General features: G+C 45.6%; 3 protein-coding genes across 15 annotated transcripts; 2 read left to right on the top strand and 1 right to left on the bottom strand.

Moving 5' to 3' along the window:
- The first annotated feature begins 136 nt into the window (after positions 1–136).
- LOC118503764 (phosphotriesterase-related protein) lies at positions 137–3,438 on the top strand. Of its 5 annotated transcripts, none has more exons than XM_036037433.1 (5): positions 146–268; positions 1,453–1,714; positions 1,855–2,114; positions 2,193–3,094; positions 3,163–3,438. In XM_036037433.1, exons 3-5 carry the CDS (start codon positions 2,099–2,101, stop codon positions 3,298–3,300), a joined length of 1,056 nt encoding a protein of 351 aa, XP_035893326.1. In that variant the 5' UTR covers positions 146–268; positions 1,453–1,714; positions 1,855–2,098; the 3' UTR covers positions 3,301–3,438. The 5 variants fall into 5 exon arrangements, with proteins under 5 accessions (XP_035893324.1, XP_035893326.1, XP_035893325.1 ...); XM_036037432.1 differs by having other exon boundaries at positions 1,439–1,714; XM_036037429.1 differs by having other exon boundaries at positions 146–341; positions 1,439–1,705.
- Positions 145–750, bottom strand: LOC118503767 (coiled-coil-helix-coiled-coil-helix domain-containing protein 7). The gene is made up of 3 exons (XM_036037436.1): positions 628–750; positions 453–551; positions 145–386 (listed from the first exon to the last, which is right to left on the bottom strand). The coding sequence occupies exons 1-3, from the start codon at positions 670–672 to the stop codon at positions 276–278; spliced, it is 255 nt and encodes an 84-aa protein (XP_035893329.1). The 5' UTR covers positions 673–750; the 3' UTR covers positions 145–275.
- A 13,949-nt stretch (positions 3,439–17,387) lies between the features above and the next one.
- On the top strand, positions 17,388–22,574 carry LOC118503758. 9 transcript variants are annotated; one of them, XM_036037419.1, is made up of 5 exons: positions 20,702–20,948; positions 21,078–21,237; positions 21,436–21,683; positions 21,749–21,974; positions 22,055–22,574. In XM_036037419.1, the coding sequence occupies exons 3-5, from the start codon at positions 21,520–21,522 to the stop codon at positions 22,169–22,171; spliced, it is 507 nt and encodes a 168-aa protein (XP_035893312.1). In that variant the 5' UTR covers positions 20,702–20,948; positions 21,078–21,237; positions 21,436–21,519; the 3' UTR covers positions 22,172–22,574. The 9 variants fall into 9 exon arrangements, with proteins under 9 accessions (XP_035893310.1, XP_035893318.1, XP_035893309.1 ...); XM_036037417.1 differs by lacking the exons at positions 20,702–20,948; positions 21,078–21,237 and adding an exon at positions 17,388–17,515; XM_036037425.1 differs by lacking the exons at positions 20,702–20,948; positions 21,078–21,237 and adding an exon at positions 17,430–17,449.
- The last annotated feature ends 378 nt before the right edge of the window (positions 22,575–22,952 follow it).

Below are 22,952 nucleotides of genomic sequence, written 5' to 3'. Positions count from 1 at the left end.
TAAAATTTTGGAATGATTTTCACACATTTTCATGTGTATTTCATATACGTACAATCGCATTTGAACACTATTCAAGCCATACAAATGCAGACAGAATGTTTTCTTCTTTTTGAATTTCGTCAAATAAAGTGCGAAACGTCACTGTGTGCTGTGTCGCCGGACAAAAATAGTGTGTATTTACCGGGAGTGTAGCTTTATCATCTATTTACTACAAACTAAGAGTTTAAAAACAACACACAATCCTAACATCGCAACCGCCTGATTGAAGGTCAGTCCTATAACGTTGGTTTGGTTTTCATAAATTCCGCTTTAATGCTTTCCCGGTCGGCTACTTCTGGCAGGTAAGGAACGATTCCTTTCACCCGTCGATCTGCACGGATTTTATTCTGCACCAGGAGAATTCAACAGATTAAGCTAGAACCATTTCCTTTACTTCCCACTGCGCTACATACCCAAAACTCTTTGCAATTGTTGTAGTTTGCATAATACAGCTCGCACTTGCCGTGGTCGAAGTTGTTCTTGCTGAGACATTTGTACGATAGTTCCTGTTCCTGCAGATGGGCAGTGAGGATAAAACAAAAAGCTTTGAATAGAGCTGTTCATTTTGGTAATGCGATTAATACTTACCTTCAGACATGGATTATTCTTTTCGGCTTCGTAATTCTTCGGCATCGTGCAGGAATTGTTGGCGGGTTGTGTTGCGTTTTGTTTGTGTAGGAAACGAAACAGCTGACTTTGACAGGTGTGTTATTTATGTATTAGGGAGTAGGAATGTGTACGTTTGATTTCCAGGTTCGAGGATTCAAAACGGCGGTTATTTGAACTTTTGTAGGACTTTTCCACATGTAGTCATTTTTTTAAGGACAGCCTCGATTCTTTTACTTACCTATCCGGTGCGACAATTGTTTGACAATCTTAACAGCTTTAAACCTCTAAACCTCTCACGTTCCGTCGATCCATCGTCTAGCAATCCAATATCCCGTATTGTCTAGCTTGCGCATGGCAATTTGGACCTACCACCAAAAATTGATTGCGATCTATAAAGACTTTAGGGTCTGTATTGTTCAGTGCCATTCTCATGACGTGATCGGATCCACCGGAGACGAACGACCGTAGCTCGGCGCACAATCGTAGGTATATCAGGCAGGCCAAGTCTCAAGGTCGTCTGTGTGCACTGGATGTAGAGAAGATTTCTCAGTGCATCACCTCGGAGTAGCGATCACCTCCTCAGTACATCATCTCGGTCCAATTATTTTGTGCAGGTCGACCGGTCTTTTCCTTTCAGTTGCTTTATTTCACCACGCCGGTAGTACAGGCGAAATCAAAACAGTCCATAAGAAAATTAATTAACCACTGTAGTAAAGCCGAAATAGCGACTTGAAATATTCCACCAAATTTGTTTACATCTACCCCCGTTCTTCCTTTCCCTATGGCAAAGTTGTTTATTTTTAGCCGGCATGATAACCAGATAACGATCACACTGACTGCACTGCACAGTGGCTTAGCGTTCTCGTCGACAAAAACAGAGAAGACCTTGGATCTTTTCCTTCCGTGACGAGCCACAAGCGCGGAACGGAACCGTTGATAAACAGCTGTTTTGTTTGTTTGTTTAGCGGTTCGAAAATCGAAGTGAACGGAACGAAATTTTATCCACCCGAAGCTAGAGCGTAGGAACTGGAATAAAGACGCTCAACCTTCAATCTGGGTCAGTGGTGTATGTACGAGCGCCCACAAAGTGGGATGCACTTTTTCTTTCTCAAAATATTTAATGCACAATATCGAAAGATAAACAAACAAATAAAAAAAAAGATGATCTTTCGTACTTGTTTTCATCTTCCATCCAACCCCCCACAGACGCAAACGCGTCGCAAGACACTCGAAGTCGCGTAGATAAGGCGTGCGAGATAACGAGCGCATCACACAGCTTTGGGCGAGAGTGGTCGGTCTCCCGGACAGCAGTGGGGTCAATTATCGTGTGTGTCTCGTGAGGTGGATGAATATAAAACAGTTCGCCTCAGATCACGTCCCGAGCAGTATTAAATCAGTCGTCAGTCCAGCACTTTAGTCAACAAGTAGCACCCTTCGCGACCATAGCAAGATGAAGGTTCAGACGGGTAAGACTGGGTTGGGAGACAAACATCGCGTATGATTTGTTATAATTTTGTGGGCTCATTTTTGTTTGCTGTTTCTAGTGCGTGGTCCAGTGGATCCGGAGCAGTTGGGTTACACGCTAACGCACGAGCATTTCACGCTCAACTTCGATAAGATGTACTCGGCGCCACCGGATGCGGTGGAAGAGTATGTCAGCAAGCGGATTACGCTCGAGAACGTTGGCTACGTGAAGCAGTACCCGTACGGTAGTCGGTACAACATTAACTTTGAAGACTTCGATACGCATCAGGCCGTGACGAAGGATGTGGTGGCGTACAAGAAGTTCGGGGGAGGATCGATCGTCGAGAACACGTCGCACGGGCTCGGGCGTAACCTGAAGCTGATGCACGATGTGTCGAAAGAGGCGAATGTGCATGTGATCGCCGGGACGGGTCACTACATTCACGCGATGCAGGATGAGGCAACGCACGGGATGAGCGTCGAGCAGATGACGGACCTGTACACGAAGGAGCTTCTGTTTGGTGTGGAGGTGTCCGGGTTGGACGAACCGGTCAAGTGTGGCTTTATCGGTGAGGTTGGAAGTGGATGGCCGATAACGCATTTCGAGCGCAACACAATACAAGCGACGGCAGAGGTGCAGGCCGCGATCGGTTGCGGCGTTTCGTTCCACCCGGGCCGTGAACGGGATGCTCCGTACGAGATTGTTCGGCTCTATCTGGAGGCAGGCGGTAGTGCGTCCAAGTGTGTGATGTCGCATCTGGATCGGACGCTGTTCGAGGATGAGGATTTGCTGGAGTTTGCTAAGATGGGCACGTACCTGCAGTTCGATCTGTTCGGTACGGAGTGTTCGTACTATCAGCTGAATCCCGAGTCGTACATGCAGTCGGATGAGCAACGGATTCAGAAAATTATACGGCTGCTTCGCGAGGGTTACGAGGAGCGCATTCTGATGGCACACGACATCCACACCAAGCATCGGCTGGTAAGTGACGGCTGGAATGACGAGGACCGGACGGTTGTGATAGCGATTCTGATAATGCCTTTTTGCAGACTTCCTTCGGCGGACATGGGTACAGTCACATTCTGAACAACGTACTGATGCGGTTCTCGCTGCGTGGTATCGACATTAAGACGGTGGACACGATGACCATCAGCAATCCGGCACGTTGGCTAGAGATGAAGGTTTAGCATTCGTAGTGTGCGTGTGATGAATGTGTTGGCAGTTAAGGAAGTATTATTAGTGTTCCGTGATGTAAGGTTGAAAAGTTAAGGAATATTGTTCAAAAGCGTTAAAATAAACGATCCCAGTTCCCGTGGTTCTTATTAGCCCTAGCCCTATTACTTCTTCGGCTACACGAGTGCTCTCCGCACAAGGACATCTTACGGATCGCAACGATGTGCAGTTTCAGCTCGTGCATCCTGTTTCCAGTAGACGATGGTGGTTGGCCGGAGAGGTCGAATGCCCTTCTTTTCTGCCCCCTTCTACCCTCTACCCCGACCACCGTCTAACCCACAGCTCAACACAACACAGGGATTGCGAAGCACCGTCCGCTATTGGGTACGAACAACTCGCCCCGTTTCGCGTACGTCGGCGAAGTGCCTTGGTTTGTTTTCTTATCTTTATTACTACTTCATAAAAGTTTCACAATATAAATTTAAATTTTCCCCACCCGTCCCGGTCGGGTGGCCCAACCCCGGAACTAGCAACTCTCGAAACGGAACGGATGCACTGTGCGGGAAAATCATTTATTCGTACATTTCGTACCGAAACACGGGGGTTTTGCATCTTCTCCGGTGGACATCTTTTGTTTGTTTCGCTCCAGGCTGCTTCAAACGGTGATGGTGGGTGTTGCTCATGGGAATTCAGAATAGGAAATAGGAAGTTTTGCCCGCGAAGGTATCGTGCTGGTGGGAAAGAAACGCAAGCAAAAAGGGCTGTGCAACGCTTTTGCTTTTTGAGACTTTCTTACCTAGCGAAAAGGGGAAATTCGACTAATGAAATTTGTCCAGGGTTTTCTCACACGGTGTGGGTGATGTTTGGGGGTCACCCAAAAGTTTATCCGTCCGGCGTTCTGGCATAAGAAACCAGAAAGATTACGTCAATTGTTTTGCGAAATCGGAAGGCGCAAACGTGGATATTTGCTTCAGGTACCTGGTACGTACGGTGCCCGAGGGTGTCGTTGCGGAAAAAAAACCGACGACAACAATGTGCTTGCTCGGGAGAGCGAAAAAATAGGGATTTGTAGAAGAGTTTTTTCTCCCCCAGTTCGCTTCCCACCGGGAGTGGAGTGACTGTTTTCGAAAGATCATTTGCATCAATTATGATGACCGGAACGCCCTGGCCCCGGTCCGCCCCGGAATGGTTTGTAGAGGGTTGGAGTTTTTTTGTTCGGTTCTTGGGTGCCCTTTTTACCGCGAAGAAAGACCGTCAATTTTTAGTGCACCAAAACTTTCGCCAACCAGGTCGCCCAAAATGCATTACTATTAATGTGTCGAAAATCAATGCGAAAAGTTTTTGCACCAATGGATTCAATCAGGTCCCGGGCGGAGTGGTTTATGGTAAACGGGAGAACTCATGGCTGGTTTGCGATATTTTTGACTCAAAGTACGCGCGGTTTTTATGGTTCTTTATTAAGTTTGACCGTGACTGCGGGAGGCACTGGCTTTATTTTATGGCCAATTGCAGAACAAGAAATAAAGTTGTTATTTATTCGAGAAAAAGTCATTCGAATGGTCTCAAGGTCAGAGGAATTTGTACGGGACTAATGCAACGAAAAACAAGTCCGGTATGTGCGTTTGCAATATTGATGCTTGGGGATGAATCTGTAAATGAGAGGCCCTGGACGATGAGGTCTTGAGAGATGTCCGAATGATGGTGATGTCAGGCTTCAGGCGACGATTTCTTCGTTGGTGTTTATGTTGTTCAGAGTATTTTCTCCTTTTTAGCGTATTACCTACGACAACAGAATTTTCCTTCGATAAATCAAGGGCGTTTGATACTTCATTAACTTGTTATTGCGTTTCATATAGGTTTTTGTGTTTTGTATTGACGATTTGTACTTGTCATTTACTTTATTTCTTTTTTATCTCTCGTTCGGATATCTCCTGCATACAACTTACACATTTCCTCTACAACTTATAGATATATTCTAAGATGCTACAAGCACCATCTATCCATTTTCCATTTTAAACTCGATATCCTCCTCCAGGACACTTTAAATCATCATTCCGCTGTTAATCAATACGGCATTAAATCGGTTCAGCAGCCGACATTCGGTGTCATTAAAAGCACAACTCCAGCCCAACCCGGCATAAGCTTCCTCCTGGGAGCACACCATAAACATTTAATTGTCCACTGCTCGGAGCAATGGGAAAGGATACGAGCGTCCACCACACGGAAGCTGTCAGTAGCTACCGAAGGACAAACTGGACCAGCCCCATACTGACCCGCCTGAGACACGGTTCCCCAACGTGTGTTTTGCCTTCTTTCAGTGGAGGTGAGTGTGTGGCAGAAGAAGCAGTTTTTTTTACGATGAAACATAATCCTTTTATAGCACATGGGATGGTACCGATTTCCTGGCATTTCACCACCACCTGCGCTACGACGGCAAGTCTACGATCTCTTGCGGGCCGTATTTAACGGTCCGTTTGCTTGGAACCCGTTAGCGAAAGACCGCAAGTCAATCGAACAGCGCGACGCGAGAAGAACAAAAAAGGAGCTTTCGATGGAGACGCCTGGTGGCTGTTACAAAAAAAAAACCCATGTGGCTAAAATGGGAAGCGTGACAAGTTTTGTTTGCATCCTGCCACGAACGGTGAGCGCATACTGTACGCGTAGATGGATTTGTTTACGTCTTTCGGTGTCGGCAATTTATGAGGTGCTCGAAAATCGATCACCAGCTTTATTGTACCGCAGTGGCTTTAACGATTAAAGGCTCTAAATTGAAGCTCGCTGGCGGAGAGGAAGAAACTTAAAAGTTCTGTGTTTGTTACGGACCATTCCAAGCAATTGGTTTGTTTCGATTGAGGAATCCTTCTGGCACTTGAAATTCTATATCGAGTGATTGCCAAACGCTGCTGCTCTCACATCGTGCTGACCGGTATGGGCAGCAGTTGAGCCGTGAGTACCCTGGATGTTGGAATCCTGCCACCACCAAGAAAAGGATATTTCTCCTACATTGCCAAGCACCGAGAGGGGATATTTTCCTGTGCGCATGATCAGTAGCAGTAGGTTCCACCTTCCAGTGTGTGTAAGCTGAAGCGTCAAGCTCGGATGCCGCGCGTTCTTTGCAGAAGTGCTTCGTATACGTTTGCTGGAATGGAATGAGATGGTTTGTTTATGTGCTACGGTAACCGTTCACATCAGATCATCCGGAAACACCCGGTGAAGAAGAGGTTGGAATTAGGTTCGGAGAAAGGGAATGGGGTCGAAACTTTCGCAGGACGCTCAGAGCACAGGTTGCCCTTCTTTGAAGCTCCGCCGTCTCACACGACTGCGACGCTGTTTGGGACAAAGTTTGGGAAAGTTTTAGGTCTCGGTTACTGTAACTAACGGTGAGGTTGGCAAAATTTTAGGCCTCAGCCGCTAGCACTACGCCACACTGTTGCACACAAAGATGTCACATTCCTTCGGGGCTGACACTCTATTTCTTCTTTCGCTTTAGTCACCTGTCCAAGAATAACGGCGTTGGGTTGGGTTAGGTTTCCTCCCCGAAAAACAGGGAACAGTGTTTAAAGATTTATGACAATTTACCGGAAAAGGTTCATGCATCAATGGCGTCCCGATGGTTATTTTCGGGCCCGGCTAATGTTTCCGGTGCGTAGAAGGAAGCATAGAGTTATGGGTTAGGGGTTACATACATCTTGCATGACGAGAGCGCCGTATCTCCGTTAATACTAGATGGTTATGGATTAATTTTCACGACTGTGCGGAAACAGAACCGTCCCTGGTTTCCGGTAACGACCGACGCACACTGTTGCGGGGTATTAGAACGATGCAGTCTTCAGTTGCATTGCAGCGAAACAAGCATCCTTCCATTGTTGCTGCTGCTGCTGTTTAGCGTTCGACTTAGTTTGTTTGAATTATTAAAAAGTTTCTCGCGTGCACTTGTTGGGTTCTCTCGGTGGGTTTCGTCGCGGTGATGAAGATGCGGGCAAGGATAATGCTAAGCAGCAGCTACTGAGAACAAGCGCATCACGTGTGGTGTAGAATTTGGAAGTAGGTTAGAGCATATGGGTACACAAAAAAGCTGTGCTAATGTAATATGCGTTCGTAAAGAAAAGTTCTAAGTATATACAGCATTATGAAAGCATAAGATAAGCAAGATCATGTTAAGATTCGGAACAACTTTCGTCCTACATGATTGCTCTTTAATTAGTGTTCCCACCACTTCACCCAAGGTGAACAATTAGTTTAGCAGAAGAATGTTACTAATAATTACTTCCATTATCAGTTTACAGGAATCTTTGCATCACACAACGCATCGAACACAATCACTTTCGGGGGGAACGAACGCTTTTCACGAGGCACAAAATTGGGGTTATGCATAGAACAGTAATAATCGCCGTACCTGCTGGCTATAATAAATCTTGCATAATGCGTTTCAACGATGGTTGGCTGCCGTAGACGCCGTACGAACTGGACGTACAGAGTTCATGTCGACCACAGGCCGACTACTAGTTCGGTGGCTTTCCGTTGTAATTGCACTGGAGGCTCTCTAGAGTGCCGTTTTGGCTCAGCTTCTATTACATGGGATGGATTTAATCGAATAGAGCTTTGGAAAAGTGCATTCAGTGTGAGAGGTTACGAGGGCGACTCGCTCGGGAGCTGATTGAGAAGGGTTTGTCTGCTAGCTAGATAAGTTTTGGGGTAATCCCTTTCCATGTTTTTTATCTTTAGATAAGTCAAAAACAACTTAAAAATGTTAGATTTACACTGCAATACAAAACATGCGCTATTATGAATATGCTTAATGGTTGCGCCTGAAGGTATGCAGCTTCATTTTAAATGAAACCTCTTTTTTGATATTTTTATATATTGCATACATTTAGGCGCTTGGCTTCAGATGTGTAAAATATGAGCTTTCTAGAACCTTAGACTAGGCTCTTTGAACTAGATCCCTTGAACTAGGCCGCTTGGACTAGGCCCCTTGGACTTGGACTAGGTCCCTTGGATTAGACCGTTTGGACGAGGTCCCTTAGAGCAGACCTCTTGGACTAGGACCCTTGGACTAGGCTCCGTTGAACAGGCACCTTAGAATGGGTTACTTAGAATAGGCCCTTTGGAAAAGGCCTGTTGGACTAGGTCGCTTGAAGCTAGTGTCTGGGACTAGGCCCTTTGGATTAGGCCTTCAAGACTAGGCTCTTTGGACTAGGCTCCTTGGAGCAGGCCTCTTGAACAATCTCTCTTGGACTAGGCCATTTGTACTTGCCCCCTTGGTGTAGGTCCTTTGTACTAGGCCCCTTGGACTATGCCGCTTGGAATAAGATGATGAAATCTATTCAATTGAGAGGCCCTTGAACGACGAGATCACTTGGTAGATCAGACTTCTTGAACGAAAAGACCTCTTTGACTCGGAGGTACCGTGCTAGGATATATCTCATGCTTTTTTATGCTTTTCATAAGAATCTACATTGTTATGCAGAGCGTTATCTCCCTCCTTTACCATTTGCCTGTTTCGTTTCACAAAGTGTGCAGTCGCTGCAAAAACTGCAAGACGCCTGCATGAATTCCCACTGTACTACGATGCATCTCTAATTGTAAATGCATAAGTAGTTGCTACGGGCGAAAAAAAACACACACACACACACGCCAAAGCATATTTTCCGGTCCAGTTAACTTACATCCGCTTACCAGCCCCGGTCATATGGCGGCGAATTGTATTAACAAAAACACCGAACCCAGTGAGACAGGAAAATGGGGCCGGGGTTTTGCGATGCGAAATTCTGCGCCAACTCATTACGGTGGCCATTTGGATAGCGTTAAACGCCGGGTTTTCGGACGGAAAAACGCAGCAAACCGTGATGACATGCACCATGGACGGAATGCCACTGCATGCCGGGCTCCGAGAAGTTGTGTGCAAATGGATGGATGCAGCCTGCAGGTGGATCCCGTTGTCGGTGTGGATCTTGCGAATGGTAATAGTTTTACATGCAATATGCCGCACGTATAACGATGAAGCGAAACGAATCCGACGGGTAGAGGGATAGCCTAGGCTCTGTGGGCAAGTGAAAAAGAACTATGGCTTCTCGGCCATTTTCGTTCCCGCAGATCCGCACGCTCACATTCTTCACCCGCTGTGGCAATTGTTGTGTTGTCAGCACAAACCTCCGATAACACTTCCGTTTGCTGCAGTGTGTTGCTCGTCGCTGGTAAGCTTCAGCCAGACGGTTTGGACTGGCAAAAGCGACCCAATGACAGGGGAAAGAGGTTGAGTTTTGCTTTATTTTCCTCAGGGCTTGGTGGAAATTGTTCCTCTTGCGAAAAATCAGCAAGCCATGGGTCGGCAGGTCTGGCGTCCGAAGGTGGACCGGAAGGTGCGGGGCACAAACAAATAAAAGGTTACCTGTGGTGAGTCGAAAGGAGAAAGAACGAAAAAAAACCCCACTAAGTCCCTGCTAAGCTTTATCCGCCATATGAACGTGGGCTCGTATCTCGTGTTTGCGCCACGCTACTTGACGATCACGGACTGTTCTGGAACCGCTGGAACGAAGACAGTCCAGCAGTGTTGATTATTTTATTTATGAAACATTCTCACGTAAGTGAAAAACTTAGTTGCACACTAATTACGACCAAGAGTCGGGCAGCAGTTGGTTAGGGACACTCTTGTTCTCAGTCATGCTATAGTTGTGTGTTAACCAGGCGTTGATCGAGTTGAGAAGGCCTTCGCAACGCACGCATGGAAATTGGATGACGCAAAAAAGGGGGAAAAATGAAACTTAAAGCTTCGGCTTCACTATACATAATTAGTATTGACTTTAATTAAGCTAATACTATGCAGACATGAATAAGGGTACAAGTTTTGTAATGTAGTTTTTAAATAAAAAAACACTAGCAATGTCTTATTTTGCCACACCAATTTACAGCGGAATAATTACGTTGGAGTAAAATGAGCCCGGAAAGCGAACCAACACGACACGCACAAGTTTTTCCAACAAAACTAATAAAAAACATCCATTCCAAAGTGTCTCTAACATTATTTATCTCTGTCTCGTGTTTTTTTTTTGGCGAGCGCTCCCACTCACACACCGTTGCGTTAAGCGGGGACCGTTTTACTAGAAAAAAGGGCAGCAGCTTACGGCCCTTTTCCTGACCAAAGTGACCGTTCGTATGAGATGCGGAATGCAGATGTAAGGTGGGAGTTTCGTACTGTTTGTACATGCCAGTCACGTAAATAGTTAGCTTCCAACTACTTTTCAACTGCTTTAGTAATGAGCCGTAGCCATGAACCCCCACCCGTTCCGTCCGGAAATGGCAAACGAAACCCCGAAATGCAGCTTCGAACCGTACGCTGGAAGTGCTAGACAATTAAAAACTGTGCCAGATAAAATGTACACAGTAAAAGTGCTTTGCATTGTCTGTCCTGCGGGCCAGTTTCCGGTTGGTAGATTTGGGTGTTTTGTTGTAGTTAACAGTAAAATACAGGCTGAAGCTTTTCGCTTCAATTGCAAAATATGACCAATTAGTGTGGTGTGTTATATCCGGATGATGCCTGTACGACAATCGATACATTCCAATCAAAAGGGAATTATGATGTGAAGTTTTTATTGGTTCTCCCCATTGTAAGGCGCATAACCATTGCATGAGTCAGTGGTGATCAAACTGGCCCGAGAGAAGTGAAACAAACCAGTTACTATTAATTCATAAATTAAATGTTAGAATGCGCTGCGCATAAGGTTTTTGCATTTCTTTTTTCCCAGAACTGGATCCCTACTCTAAGATCCCGAATCCCTAGATCTTGATCCGGTTGCCGGATCTGGGATCCCGGATCCGGATTGGAAGGGAGCGTACGAGCGTAAGGTATAAATTAGAAAGAGCAAGAAGTTGGAGAAAAATTAGAGAAAGATAGGGAAATAAGATAGATGAGCTGGAGAGATAAATAAGAATGAGAGAAAATCGAGAGAGAATCAAAGGAGAATCTGTCTGAACTTTTTATCTCAATGCTCGCTCAATATTTTTTATTTGTTTATTAATTTTCTCATAGTTTTATTCCTGTTTTACTCGTATTTCTGTCTCGATTTTCTTCCATTTTTCATTCACTTCTCTTTCCTCTTTTGTTATTGTTCGCTATATTATCTTTTGCTCTCTCTCGATTATCTCTTATTTTTGTCTTTATCGATTTAATTCTCTCTCTCTCTCTGTCTAAGAAAATATCTCTCTCTCTCTCTCACTCACTTCCTCAGTTTTTGAAGTAGGGTTAATCTGCGTCGTCTATACTTCAGCCCAGTGTAATTCGCCATTTGTTAGCAGGGCTGCTATAGCCGCTCTCTAAAACAAAAAAGGCCTGCCAACCCCTGAGGCCAACCCCTGAGTCCTTTTATGATAGATATTCATGTCTAACGCACCAAACATTGTTGCCATAATTGAACCAAAACTAATGCACTGCAGACAATTGTGTCAGCAGGATGTTTCTTTCCTCTTTTTTTTTGTTCCAATGTGTGTCTCTTGTGTGTGGTTGTGGGAAACTTTCGCACGTTGAGTGGACCCCAGACTCGAGCCTATTCTTTGCATCTCAATCATGCTTGGTAGCATAATCGGGGCCTAGCTAAGCTTTGTTGCTCTGGTGCTTTATGCGGAATTCCGTTGTTCGCAACTTACCGCACACGATAGTTTGGTTTGATTTTAGTGTTCTAGTACGCATCGATAACTACCGACAAACTGTACGGTACAATGGCTGGAATTTGTTCGTATCCGAAGCGCCGCAAGACAAACTTTGAGCGGAAGTTGAAAGCTACTTGTGAGAGCTGGTAGAAAGTTGTGCCACTAGGAATCGGCACACATTACACCGACCGATATCTAGTGGGAGCGAGAGTTTCCTGGTTGCTTAAGAGTTGGGCTGGGTGTGATAAGGGAGCGACAAATGGTTGGAGTTATGGGCAGAATAATCTGCACAAAGACACCATATGACACTGCTGCAAGGAAGCGGGACAAACAATAGCCAACTACTTGATGCCATGATGATGCATCATAACAATGTCTATTTATTGCTTGCGAATTAGTTTTATCTCCCACGGTTTCAAGGGTACGGTTGCCGGCCATCTTTCGTTGCTCGACCGAACGGCTTCGGGCACCGGCTGTACTGCACTGTAGCCGTTGTTTATGTTTCGCTAGAATGCGCTTCTCACAATCTTCCTTTTCCGGGTGTTCGATCACCACCACCAGCCCATGGCTTTCGTTCCCATCTTTGGGGATTTGGAGTCTTGCTCGGTCGTTGTTGCATGCTTCTATTTGCTCTTTTCCACAGTTTCTTGGTTCTTGGCAGCCGGGTTTTTTGGGGTGCTGAATAATGCACAGTTGCTACCGTTGGTGTGGAGTAATTTATTGCTTTCGTACACGTTTTCGTTTGCGCTAGTTGGCGATTTTGGCGTACAGAGGAATTGTACTAGCAGGCAGGCAGGTCGCCCGCCAGGTCGTTATGTGTGGTGTTTGTGTTGCCTAATGCCAAAAACGAAACAACCAGCGAAGGATCCGGCAAAGACGTGCCCAGTTCCTGTGCTGTGCACTATTCCCAGGCACAACCTGCTGCTGCTGCTGCTGCACCACCATCGCAGTACCGGTGGGGCGAAACACCTTGACGGTTTCGTCAACAGCAAAACGCAAAGAAATAAACCTATATTTATGTACACAAAGCAAGTGGCAAAAACAATCTCCGTCGCTCGACCCACGGAGCATTTCGATTCAGCCGGTGTTTTGCTGTGTGTTTGGGTCCGACTTAGACCAATAGAAAGTATGCTTTATGAATAATAAACAAATAAATATAAAAGACAATAGCGTTTATGATTAGTTTGTCCATTATTTTACCTCTTCCGGGGGACATATTTATGATGTTGCACCAGGACGCGGTGCCACGGGTGTCGCTTATTTGCTCCTAGTCAAACTTCTTACAAAATAGAGATGCAATTTGTGTTCGGTGACGGTAAATAAAGGGGAACAGTATTTTAAAACTATCACAAACTTCTTGAAACTAGTTCATTCACCAAACGGCTGACCCAGCACAGCATATCGCTTTCTTCGAAAACTGTGTTGCTCTCTGCATTCTCTTTCGCAATAATCCATTCTTAGACACATGCCACCAGGGACCAAACTGCCATCCACTGGCATGGTATGGGCAGCACGAAAAACGCATCATTTTCCAGCAGGACACGCTCCGCTACAGAATATATTGCATTACAGCCAAAGTTTTATTAACGTTAAAAAGTAGTTTTGTTCTTTCGGGCGGTTCCAAACAATTTAGCCCCTGCCGGTGATTCGCCGTAGGGGCGCCACTTGATGGACATCTCGTGCCCCGTGAAGGATCAAAAGTGAGCAGGAATTGTGTTGTGTCCTTGGGAGAGGGTTGTAGCTTGTTGCTTTCCACTTGACTTTAGTCCCGCGTTCTGCAATGACGTCTAAGTAGCTGTAAGTTCCGAAAAGAACTATATAATGCGACCGAGCGGAGGAACGACCAACGTGGACAGGGAGCCATTAAATAGTCAGTGTAATTCTACTGACAGGCGGAAAATCGGGTTTAAAATTGATGACACGAGGTCAGCGATGGCAGGAGAGTGAGAACGTAGCACGTAGCAGGGAAAGAGTCCTGAGCTGAAGTTAAGTAGCACCGACTTCGGACGCGTCTCGGTCGACTCGGGATATTGGAGCCTTATGGGGCGTTAAAATAACGGGCGGAGTAGCGTAGCATTTGATTAATTGGAACTGATGTTTGAAAGTACTTTTAATAGGGCAGTGCTGGTAGGTAGAATCCGAAAATCAGGAGGGAGCTCAGAAAGCTTTAAAAGTAACGAGAAAGTCAGTGTCCTTTACATTGATCGATGAAAAAGTGAATTGAATGTGAAACCAACTCTCAATCATGCACGAAGTGACTGTCGCCGGTAAGAATACTGGATCTCCACATTGTGTTTCCATTTATTTCTTGCTGCCTTCCTCCGTCCTTTTGCGATTAATTAAACATTATTGAGAAAGTTTTAATTTTTGAAGACGAAACACTTTGGTGACCCTACAGCAACAGCAACGACATAGCGCATAAGATGAGGTTGATAGTGAAAGTTACAATCAAAGTAGCAGAGGAGAGAGCGTTCTTGACAGTAGCCGGCTTCCAGCGCCATCTGGTGACAGATTTTGTGCTCAGCATCGTCGTCGAACGGTGGGCTAGAGTCCCAAAATGGCGTGTTTCGTTTCAATATCCGTTGGCATCACGTAGCTTCCGGACGGTTTGAAACATCTTGCAGTCGCACTGTGGTACCGTGTAACCTCGGTCGGAAATGCTGGTCGGAATTTAATCAGCAGGGCAATATTCCCAACCAGCAAGCCGGTACGTAATTCTTCATCGACTGTCGTTGGAGTCGTGGGGTCGTGTGCGACGTGGAGCATCGTTCGCCGGGCTGGAAACCTTCGCCGTCGAACCATTGTGTGTGTGTGTGCTGTAGGAGCATAAATTTTGATGGTTATAAAGCAAGAGTTCTTAGTTAGTTTGGGAGACCGCTTTTATCACGCTCCGTCCAGTGTGTTTGTGCGGGCCACAGCATGAAACGTGTTCAATACTTGCCATCGAAGGCGCTAAAAAGGGGAATGGAATGGAAAACATTTCATTTTCATCGCGTACGAAGCCGAGCACGATTATGTACCAGCGTGTGATGCTTTTATCGAGCCGCGGAAGAAGTTCCTTGTCATATTTTGCGCCCGCCGCTCGGTTGGAGAAATCATTTCAATGGTCGGTTTAACATGAAAGGGAAAATCGCGTGCTCAAGATCTCCCAGGGGCAGCCGGTAACGATGATTACCTGTCGCCGTTGCCCACATTGTGTGTATGTGTGTGTGCTGCTGCTGCTGGTGGCAGTGGCTGCTTTATGGTGCGTCGTTAGATGTCGTCCTAAGATTTAAATGTCAACGGAAATGGAAAGAGGATGAATCAAAAGCGGCAACCCCCGCAACAAGAGCCTGTCCTGCTGTTGTTGTTCGCATTAAAAACGGAAGCTTGTAATCTTTTCAAAAGCACGGCAACTGGGGGTGGGGCGAATGAGGTACTGGTCCGGTGTTTTATTAATTAAATTGGAATGATAAAATACCAACTTTACCATCATCATCATCATCGTCGCACCACTCACACCGGCCCTTTCCAGCACGAGCCCTAGGTTTTTCATCGCGCGCATTCAAACGCGGTGGACGATTAACAGTGAACAGAATTAAAGTCCAGCAGTGGACATGGAAACCGTTTCCGGTGCGAGGGGCAGAGGAAGAGGTGTTGAGTATTGCAGATGGGCTGTTGATTATGAGTGGCGTTAAGAGCGAAACGAGTGCACCGATAAGCGGGACTGCGGGTAAACGGTGCGAAGGCGTTGTTTTGTCTTGCTATTTCAAACAAGCTTGGTCGCTTGCCATCAGAACGGTACGGTTCGACAATCCGGATGCTTAATGTTGCTCAAGAGTTGTTTTATGGCACGGCTTGAGCGGGAAAAGATTGAGCGGGAGTTGAAGTTATGGCGTGCGCTTGTGTTTGGTAATAGGAGCTATTGTTGGATTCGATCGTTCCGGGAACGTTTGTCGCCTGTTTGGAAATGAAGTATAACTCATTAGATCACTACGCCAATGGCCAGTGACGTTGCTCATAGAGTTGAAGAGATGAACTGCAAAATTTAATGGGAGAAGGAGATGGATTTCATCTCTTCACTTCTCGTTCATGGCTATATTTCGATTATTAGACCAGGAGAATGATACAGACTTCTTGCACGATGAGACGAAATCTGGAATAAGACTGGTTGGATAGGTCCTCTTGATTGAATCCTTTCAGATTGCTCTCCTCCTAGTTGAGTCTCCTCTTAGATGATTCTTCTCTCAGGCGAATATTTTCTTGGACGAGTCTCATCATGGACGAATTTTCTTCTAGAGCAGTCTCTTCTTATGTGAATATTTTCTGCGACGAGTTTTAGACGAGACTTCTGTTAGACAGGTCTTCAGTTAAACGGGTGTAATGTTAGACGGGTCTTTTATTAGATTAGTCACGTCTTAGGAGAAGTCTTCTTGACAAAGTCCTGGACGGTGCTCTTCGTCTTGGACGAGTTCACTTAGATGAGAAGCTCGCTGAACAAAGAATTGAAAATAATTGAGTATTTTATACAAAAAAGACAAAACCTTTGACTAAAATCTTGTCCAAATATATATTTAAGTAGCAATAAGGAAAGACAGCTATCAAAGAAGGAAACGAAAATAAACACCGTTATCGAAAAAGCTCCGAACGTTCTCGCAACGTTCGAGTTCAATAATAGCTCTGTTAAACCTTGGTACTGTGCTGCAGAATGAAAAACTTTGGCATTTTATCGTGCTCTAAGATCAGGAAGATTGGAGGGAAAGATGTTCCGAAAGGCATTTTTAAAATAATGTCGTCTTATTATGGAATTCCTACTGGAACAAGATGGTGGATGATCGTTAAAAAGAAATCGTCCTCGTAGATGCCCAGTTTTGTTTGCTAAGGTATTGGTTTTGGAATTTGCTGACAAAAACTAATTAATTACGTTAGAGTGTTTGTAGAGGACACCGCCACACCGCCATCACGTTGAGAGCTACTATTTATTTGTAACTCACTTCAATTGAATAAACAGATCCTTTCATTGCCCATGTCTATTTCGTTCATACTACTACTTCATTAGCTACATTAGCGGCAATCAGTAAAAGAAAAAAAAAAAACAGATACATTAACTTTCCCATTCATCATGCACCATTTAAACCCACCCTAAACCAGAATCGATTAGCAATCGGCAACGAGAGAAGGCTAATGAAGCATCGTTAGGGAAGCACGTGGCAATTTCAATCCCCCCTCCCCAGGTCATCATACTTTAGACTGCATTCGATTGCACTTAATCGTGTTCACACGAAGGTCCATCGATCCATCAGATCCAGCCCGGCAGATAACGGAGCTACCAATTTCTTGTGCCGACCGTGGTTCCCAAAAGCGACCTTTAACGAGCCCCAAGAGGGTTCGTCTTTCCCGGTAGTAGGTCGTATCGGTGACAGGTCGTAAATTGAACTTGTCATAATTTACGAGAGCAAAAAAAAAAAGATGGAAACAACTCCTCAGTCGACACTGCTCGAGACACAGCAGACCACACAGTACCGTCATTAATTGATAGTAAGTCGTCAACGGACAGTCATCTCGGGCGCCCAGTATCGCACAGTTGAAGCGTCAGAGTGAACGGTAAACTTTAACAGCAAACGGCAGCAAGCATTCATCAGCGTTTGCTGGGAGTTCGATTTTGGCACACTTTGTCGACGCCGTTGCTTGTCGGTCTTGCCGACCGGTGATGGTGACATCGTTGAGCTATAAAATAGCTCCGTACGGAGTGGCAAGAAGACATTTTGTAATCGTTAGAAGTGGCGATAGGAGGTCTTCGTGCCCGTCACAATTGGTGTGGTTGGAAGTAAGAAATGTCGTGTCGTGCGTTTGGTTTTTTGCTTCTGATTCCCGTTTGAAAAGATAGTGATATAACGTACGGTGATGTGGTGCTGTGCTGGTGAACGGCTGTTCGTTTGCTCGTCATTATTGGAATTGATTCCGAGACGAGCGTGTGTTTGCTATTGTTACGAATCAAGCTAAAGAAGCGATGCGAATTCGCTTAGCATACAAAAGAAAGATAAGGTTTTACTGCGCGACAGTCAGTCAGTCAGCTAGTTCTATTGATGTGATGTGAATAGCGAGGAACAAAAAAACAACAACACGCCAGGTTTCAGATAATGTAATCGGTTGTTGAATGTTTTGCTGTCGCACGCCATTATGTTTGGGTGTGAATTTTGAAGCTTTGTTGATGTTTGTGGCTATTATTGTGGCTAGCAAACCGCGTGTTTGCAGAGGTTATAAATCGATTACAGTTGAATCGTTTGATGGGAGCTGCATAATAATTGTATCATGTGTAATAATTACAATTATCCCCCTTAATGTACAACCCGTCGAACGATTTAATCCCGAGGTCAATTGTAATGGAGGCCGATCAGCATAATTTAATTTAACGCTGCTCATCACTCATCGTAAAATTATTGTATGCCGGTTAGGGAACGGCTCGATTCGTTTTAATACCATTTCGCACCATACAATGCTGTTATAATTGGCGCAACTCACCGACGCCAATGGAGCATGTCGTGTGTTAGTTTAAATCAAGCCTAAAGGAAAAACGAATCCAAAACCCGATCATTATGAAAAGGGGTAGTGAAAGTTTATGTTTAATTTTCATCGCGTTCTAAGCGTACGGTGCGCGCAACAGGTCCTCATATGCTCGACCGTACGTGAAAAGGCTCGCCTCCCGTAGGTGGAAGAAGACCGGCTACGGATGTTTTGCACAATTTTGAATGCGACCCCTAATGGGCACGTTGAGGGGTTTAATGTGATGCGGCTTGATGTGCCGCTCGACCGACATCCTTGCGTGGTTGTGTGTGAATGGTGAAATAAGCTCAAGTGAAATGCAAACGGCAAATACGCACATCATCCCGGCAGAGAAGATGTTATCGTACGCCATACATTGTGCATGTCAAACAGGACATGTGAGTGAGCGACCAGGCGTCCGCTTTTTTTGTTGTTCCCTTTTCCCTTTTTGCTTGCCGAGCTTTCCGCTTCATACTTCCGTAGCATGGGGCTTATCGTGTCCCTTTTTATTTCCTCTGTGCATCTGTCCTTGGGGAAAGCGCGTGCTGAAACATGGGGCAGATCATCGTCGACAAGCCGCAGACCTACCATTTTATGTGTTGTCGAAGCAAACAAACAAATGTCTAATTATTTCCTCCGTCAAGCGACTCGCTCTGTACCGACTCACTGCTTCTGGCGAATAGCTGTGGCAGTAGCAGCAGTAGTAAGCGAAAAAATCATGCAGCACAATTCGTATGTTTGTGTCATTAACAATTATCTTCCCGGCTTTTCCACGGTGAACACAGAAGCGATGGGTCGCCGAACAACCACATCATGTCGCTGTGTCGTACAATCGTTATCGTGGCCGTATCTTCGGTCCATCACAACCATCCGTCTATCCGTCCATCCAGTACGCCCGTCTTTTGTTGGCTTGATGCCGGGAGGGACCAGTTGTGCTGTTGTGTGCACCGTTTCATATTAATTAAATAAGACGGAAGCCAAAATGCGGCACACCGTTCGTAGTCGTCGGCCTTGCGGAAAAAACCGGGCACACGGTAAAAGAAGGAAAACATAACTCAGGGAAGAGTGGGCCTGAACCAGTTGCTGGTGGTCCAGTGCACACTAATACTAGCAAAGCAAGCTGGCAAGCAGGGAAAAAAGGGGCTCGTCTTCTGCGTTTGAAAGGAAAATTGGAAAAAATGAGCAACTTGTTGTTTTTTTTTGCGTTCGGCGCCTTATCTGGGAGAAGGTACGATACCCGACGAAGTAAATAGCTCTCTGGCTTCTTTTACTGGCCTCGTGTCAGTGTGTGCGAGTGGTTACTTTCTTCTCGTTACTACTACCACCGTGTAAAATGTGGTGCTGATTTGAGTTTTTCTTTATTGTATTTTCCTAAGCATTGCTTGAACTTGATCTTTGCTTGATGAAAGTCGTAATTTGAAATTATTTTTTATGCTTTAATTTGAAGTTCATATTTCACCCTTTTCATTCATTTAAGTCTCTTTTAGTCCTTCAAATTATTTATTATTTTTTATCAATTTTATAAAATATGTTTTGAATTATTTAAAATGAAACAACCGATTTTATTTTCAAGTCCGTCTGTATTGGTACACATCTAGCAGGCCGGTGATTCGTGGTGATGCTGCTGCTGCTGCTTCTGCCGATGTATTTGCCTGAGCAAAAGATCACGCCAGAGAGCAAGAAAGCGCAAAACAACCATAAAGCATGGCAACACTGTGCCTCAGTACGCTTTATGTATGTGTGTGTGCGTCTGTGCGAGTTTGAGAGCGAAAACCCCTGTTGGCACTGCTGGCAAGACTCCGAGACGCGTGAGAGATAAATACTTTAAATTGAATCAATTTCGGGCGCGTACAACCACCGACCACCACCACACACGCGCCATTGCGAGTCGGCTAGCCAGTGTGTTGCTGTGTGTAATGGTCGGTGTGTACAGTCGCAGTAGGCCACGCGTCTGGCCGGTGTGTTGGTGTGTTGTATTCGCTTGCGTCGAGCACAGTTGGCCGTGCGATGTAGAGCCGCAAATCGGTGGCGAGCGAGCAGTGCGTGTTGTTTCCCCGGTGCTAGAATCATTATCGCAAACAGCATTTTGTCCAACAAGTTTGGTTAGTGTCATTTAACAGGTGGTACGTGTAATAAAGGGTTTGGTGAAGTAATTATTACACCTGAAGCAATAGAACACTGTTTCACAGCGCATAGGGCGAACTTGACAGGTGTCATCACGACTGAGAACGGTACGGTGGTGGTGATGGATGTGGTGGTTGAGGCGAAGTACATATAACTCTTAGCATTTTCCGTACCGTAAGAAAAAGCTGTACAGCGTGGCCGGAATCTTACGAAACGGAGAGAAGCTCGTGAAAATTTCGCACCAATACGGCTCACCGTGAGCAGACCGATAGTTTCATTGGTGTGCGAGAAAGAGTGGAAAATTGGGCAGCCCGCGCTAGTGTGAGTGAGTCGGCAGCGGTTGCCAGAGAGCGAGAGCGAACCGGGGCAGGTGTGTCTGTATGTTTGGCGTAGCAAGAAAACGAGCGCGAAAAGCGACTTCACTCAGTCAGAAAGCAACAAGTTTTTGCCGAGTTCGGAAGGGCTTAATGTTTTGATTTTCCCTACATCGTCCTGACAGCTGACGGGTGCTACAGTTTGGCTCGTTAGCGCGCGTTCGGGGTTTGTCGCTCCGGTTTCCATGCGTGTTGCTTTGGGTGGAAGCTTTGGTGGTGGGTGGTGACGGTGGGTGGTCGTGGCCCGGGTGGTGCTCGTGCATGTGTGTAAGCAGGGGCCGGGAGGTAACGTAGTGCGTGTGTGTTAGAGTTGTATTTTGATAGTTTAATGTGTGGTCACGGTATGAAATCCTCGTGGCGTTGTTGTCATTCGCCAATTTTCGATTAGAAATTCTTGAAGAAAAAGTTGGTTTATTTGGGCTTTAGCGGGGAACTCGAAAACCCCAATGAGAGGAAAATTTAACGAATTTCCCTCTCATCCAGGATATCTTGGAATCGACCAAACGAAGTGAGTTGCAGTGAGAAACACTCCGGATACGGAACGGAAGCCACCAAACCCGATCAAAAATGTCCAGACCTTCGTCGTTAGGTGGATCGGATGAGGAGGAGCAAACCAATTACCACACACCGGATGAAACCGGTCTAACGAAATCGCAAAAGGTGGCCCTCATCGCGGCCTGGAGTATCGTCAAGAAGGATCTGGTAACGCACGGTCGGAATATTTTTGTGATGTAAGTCCTTCAAGCTGTTGTTTCACGCAGTAACAGTGAGCTAATGTTTTCCGTCCTATTCGCAGGTTCTTTGAGGAGTATCCACAGTATCTGGACTACTTTGATTTTTCCACCGGCAGCGTGGCCGAACTCGGGGAAAACCGATCCCTCCATGCGCATGCACTGAACGTGATGAACTTTATCGGTACGCTCATCGACTACGGACTTAACGATCCCGCACTGCTGAAGTGTAGCCTATCGAAGCTGGTACGGAATCATCGGAAGCGAAACGTTACCAAAGAGGATGTCGGTGTAAGTTACCCTCGCTTGTGACTTGTTGACAGGAATTGTTCGAAAACTGATGCTATTCAAAACTCTACACTAACCTTTAGGCCGTCGGAGGCGTTATTATGCGTTACTGCTTGAAAGCCCTCGAGCAACATCGAACGAAAACGCTGGAGGAAGCGTTTGGAGCATTCCTGGGGACTGTGGCGGCCGCGTTCGAGTGAGCGCCCTCACAACTGTTCCTAGTGTTCAGAGTCAGTCATCATTACCGTTTGTGTTATCATCCTTCTCATCATCAACCTATCACCATCTTCACCAGCATCTGCGGATCGGAGAGACTCCTCTAACGAGATCAACGAGACAACAAAAACCCTCCCCAAATCGCTGTTGTCCAACAATTATCTTGATCAGGGTCGTCAGGGCGTCAAAACATTAAAATCACGTCCTATAACTCTCCGCAAAATGTTGGAAGTACACATTCACACACACACACACATCGTCGTCACACAGCGAGACCTATACTGCTGCTCTCTAGCAAAGAAAGGACAAGAAAAACATTCCTATGTGGTGCAGACGTGAGGCTTTTTATGATCAGCGTAGAATAAAATTTGAGTATAGTATACTGTATGTCTTGCGTCTTCTTTATCTGTCGGTAAGAATTTTTTTCTTTCCACCACTGTACAGGTGTGCTTAGTGGTAAGCGAGCGAGCGCCTTTATCTGCAATGATAAATGTCGGTTTATGGAGTTGATTAAGTGCATCTTCACCTTGCCCTGTCTGGGGGACTTTATCCCCATTCCAGCGTTGGGGCGATTCAGCTTTAAAATTTATCGTCTTTAGCGTCACGGAACAGCAAGAGCGAAAGAATATGTTCCCTGTTCGAACGATCGAACGAGCGAAGTTTAGAGTCTAATTGAGTTCAATTAAAAGCAATAAAGAAAAGTTTGTCTAACGGATCGGTTTCGTTGCCCGGGACCCGGGGTACGGTTTCGCGTACAAGGGTGAT

Source organism: Anopheles stephensi, chromosome 2 (genome assembly GCF_013141755.1).
Source record: "Anopheles stephensi strain Indian chromosome 2, UCI_ANSTEP_V1.0, whole genome shotgun sequence".
In the NCBI taxonomy this organism is placed as follows: domain Eukaryota; kingdom Metazoa; phylum Arthropoda; class Insecta; order Diptera; family Culicidae; genus Anopheles; species Anopheles stephensi.
The sequence above is the reverse complement of the archived record's forward strand: the minus strand, read 5'-3'. Positions and strand labels throughout refer to the sequence as shown.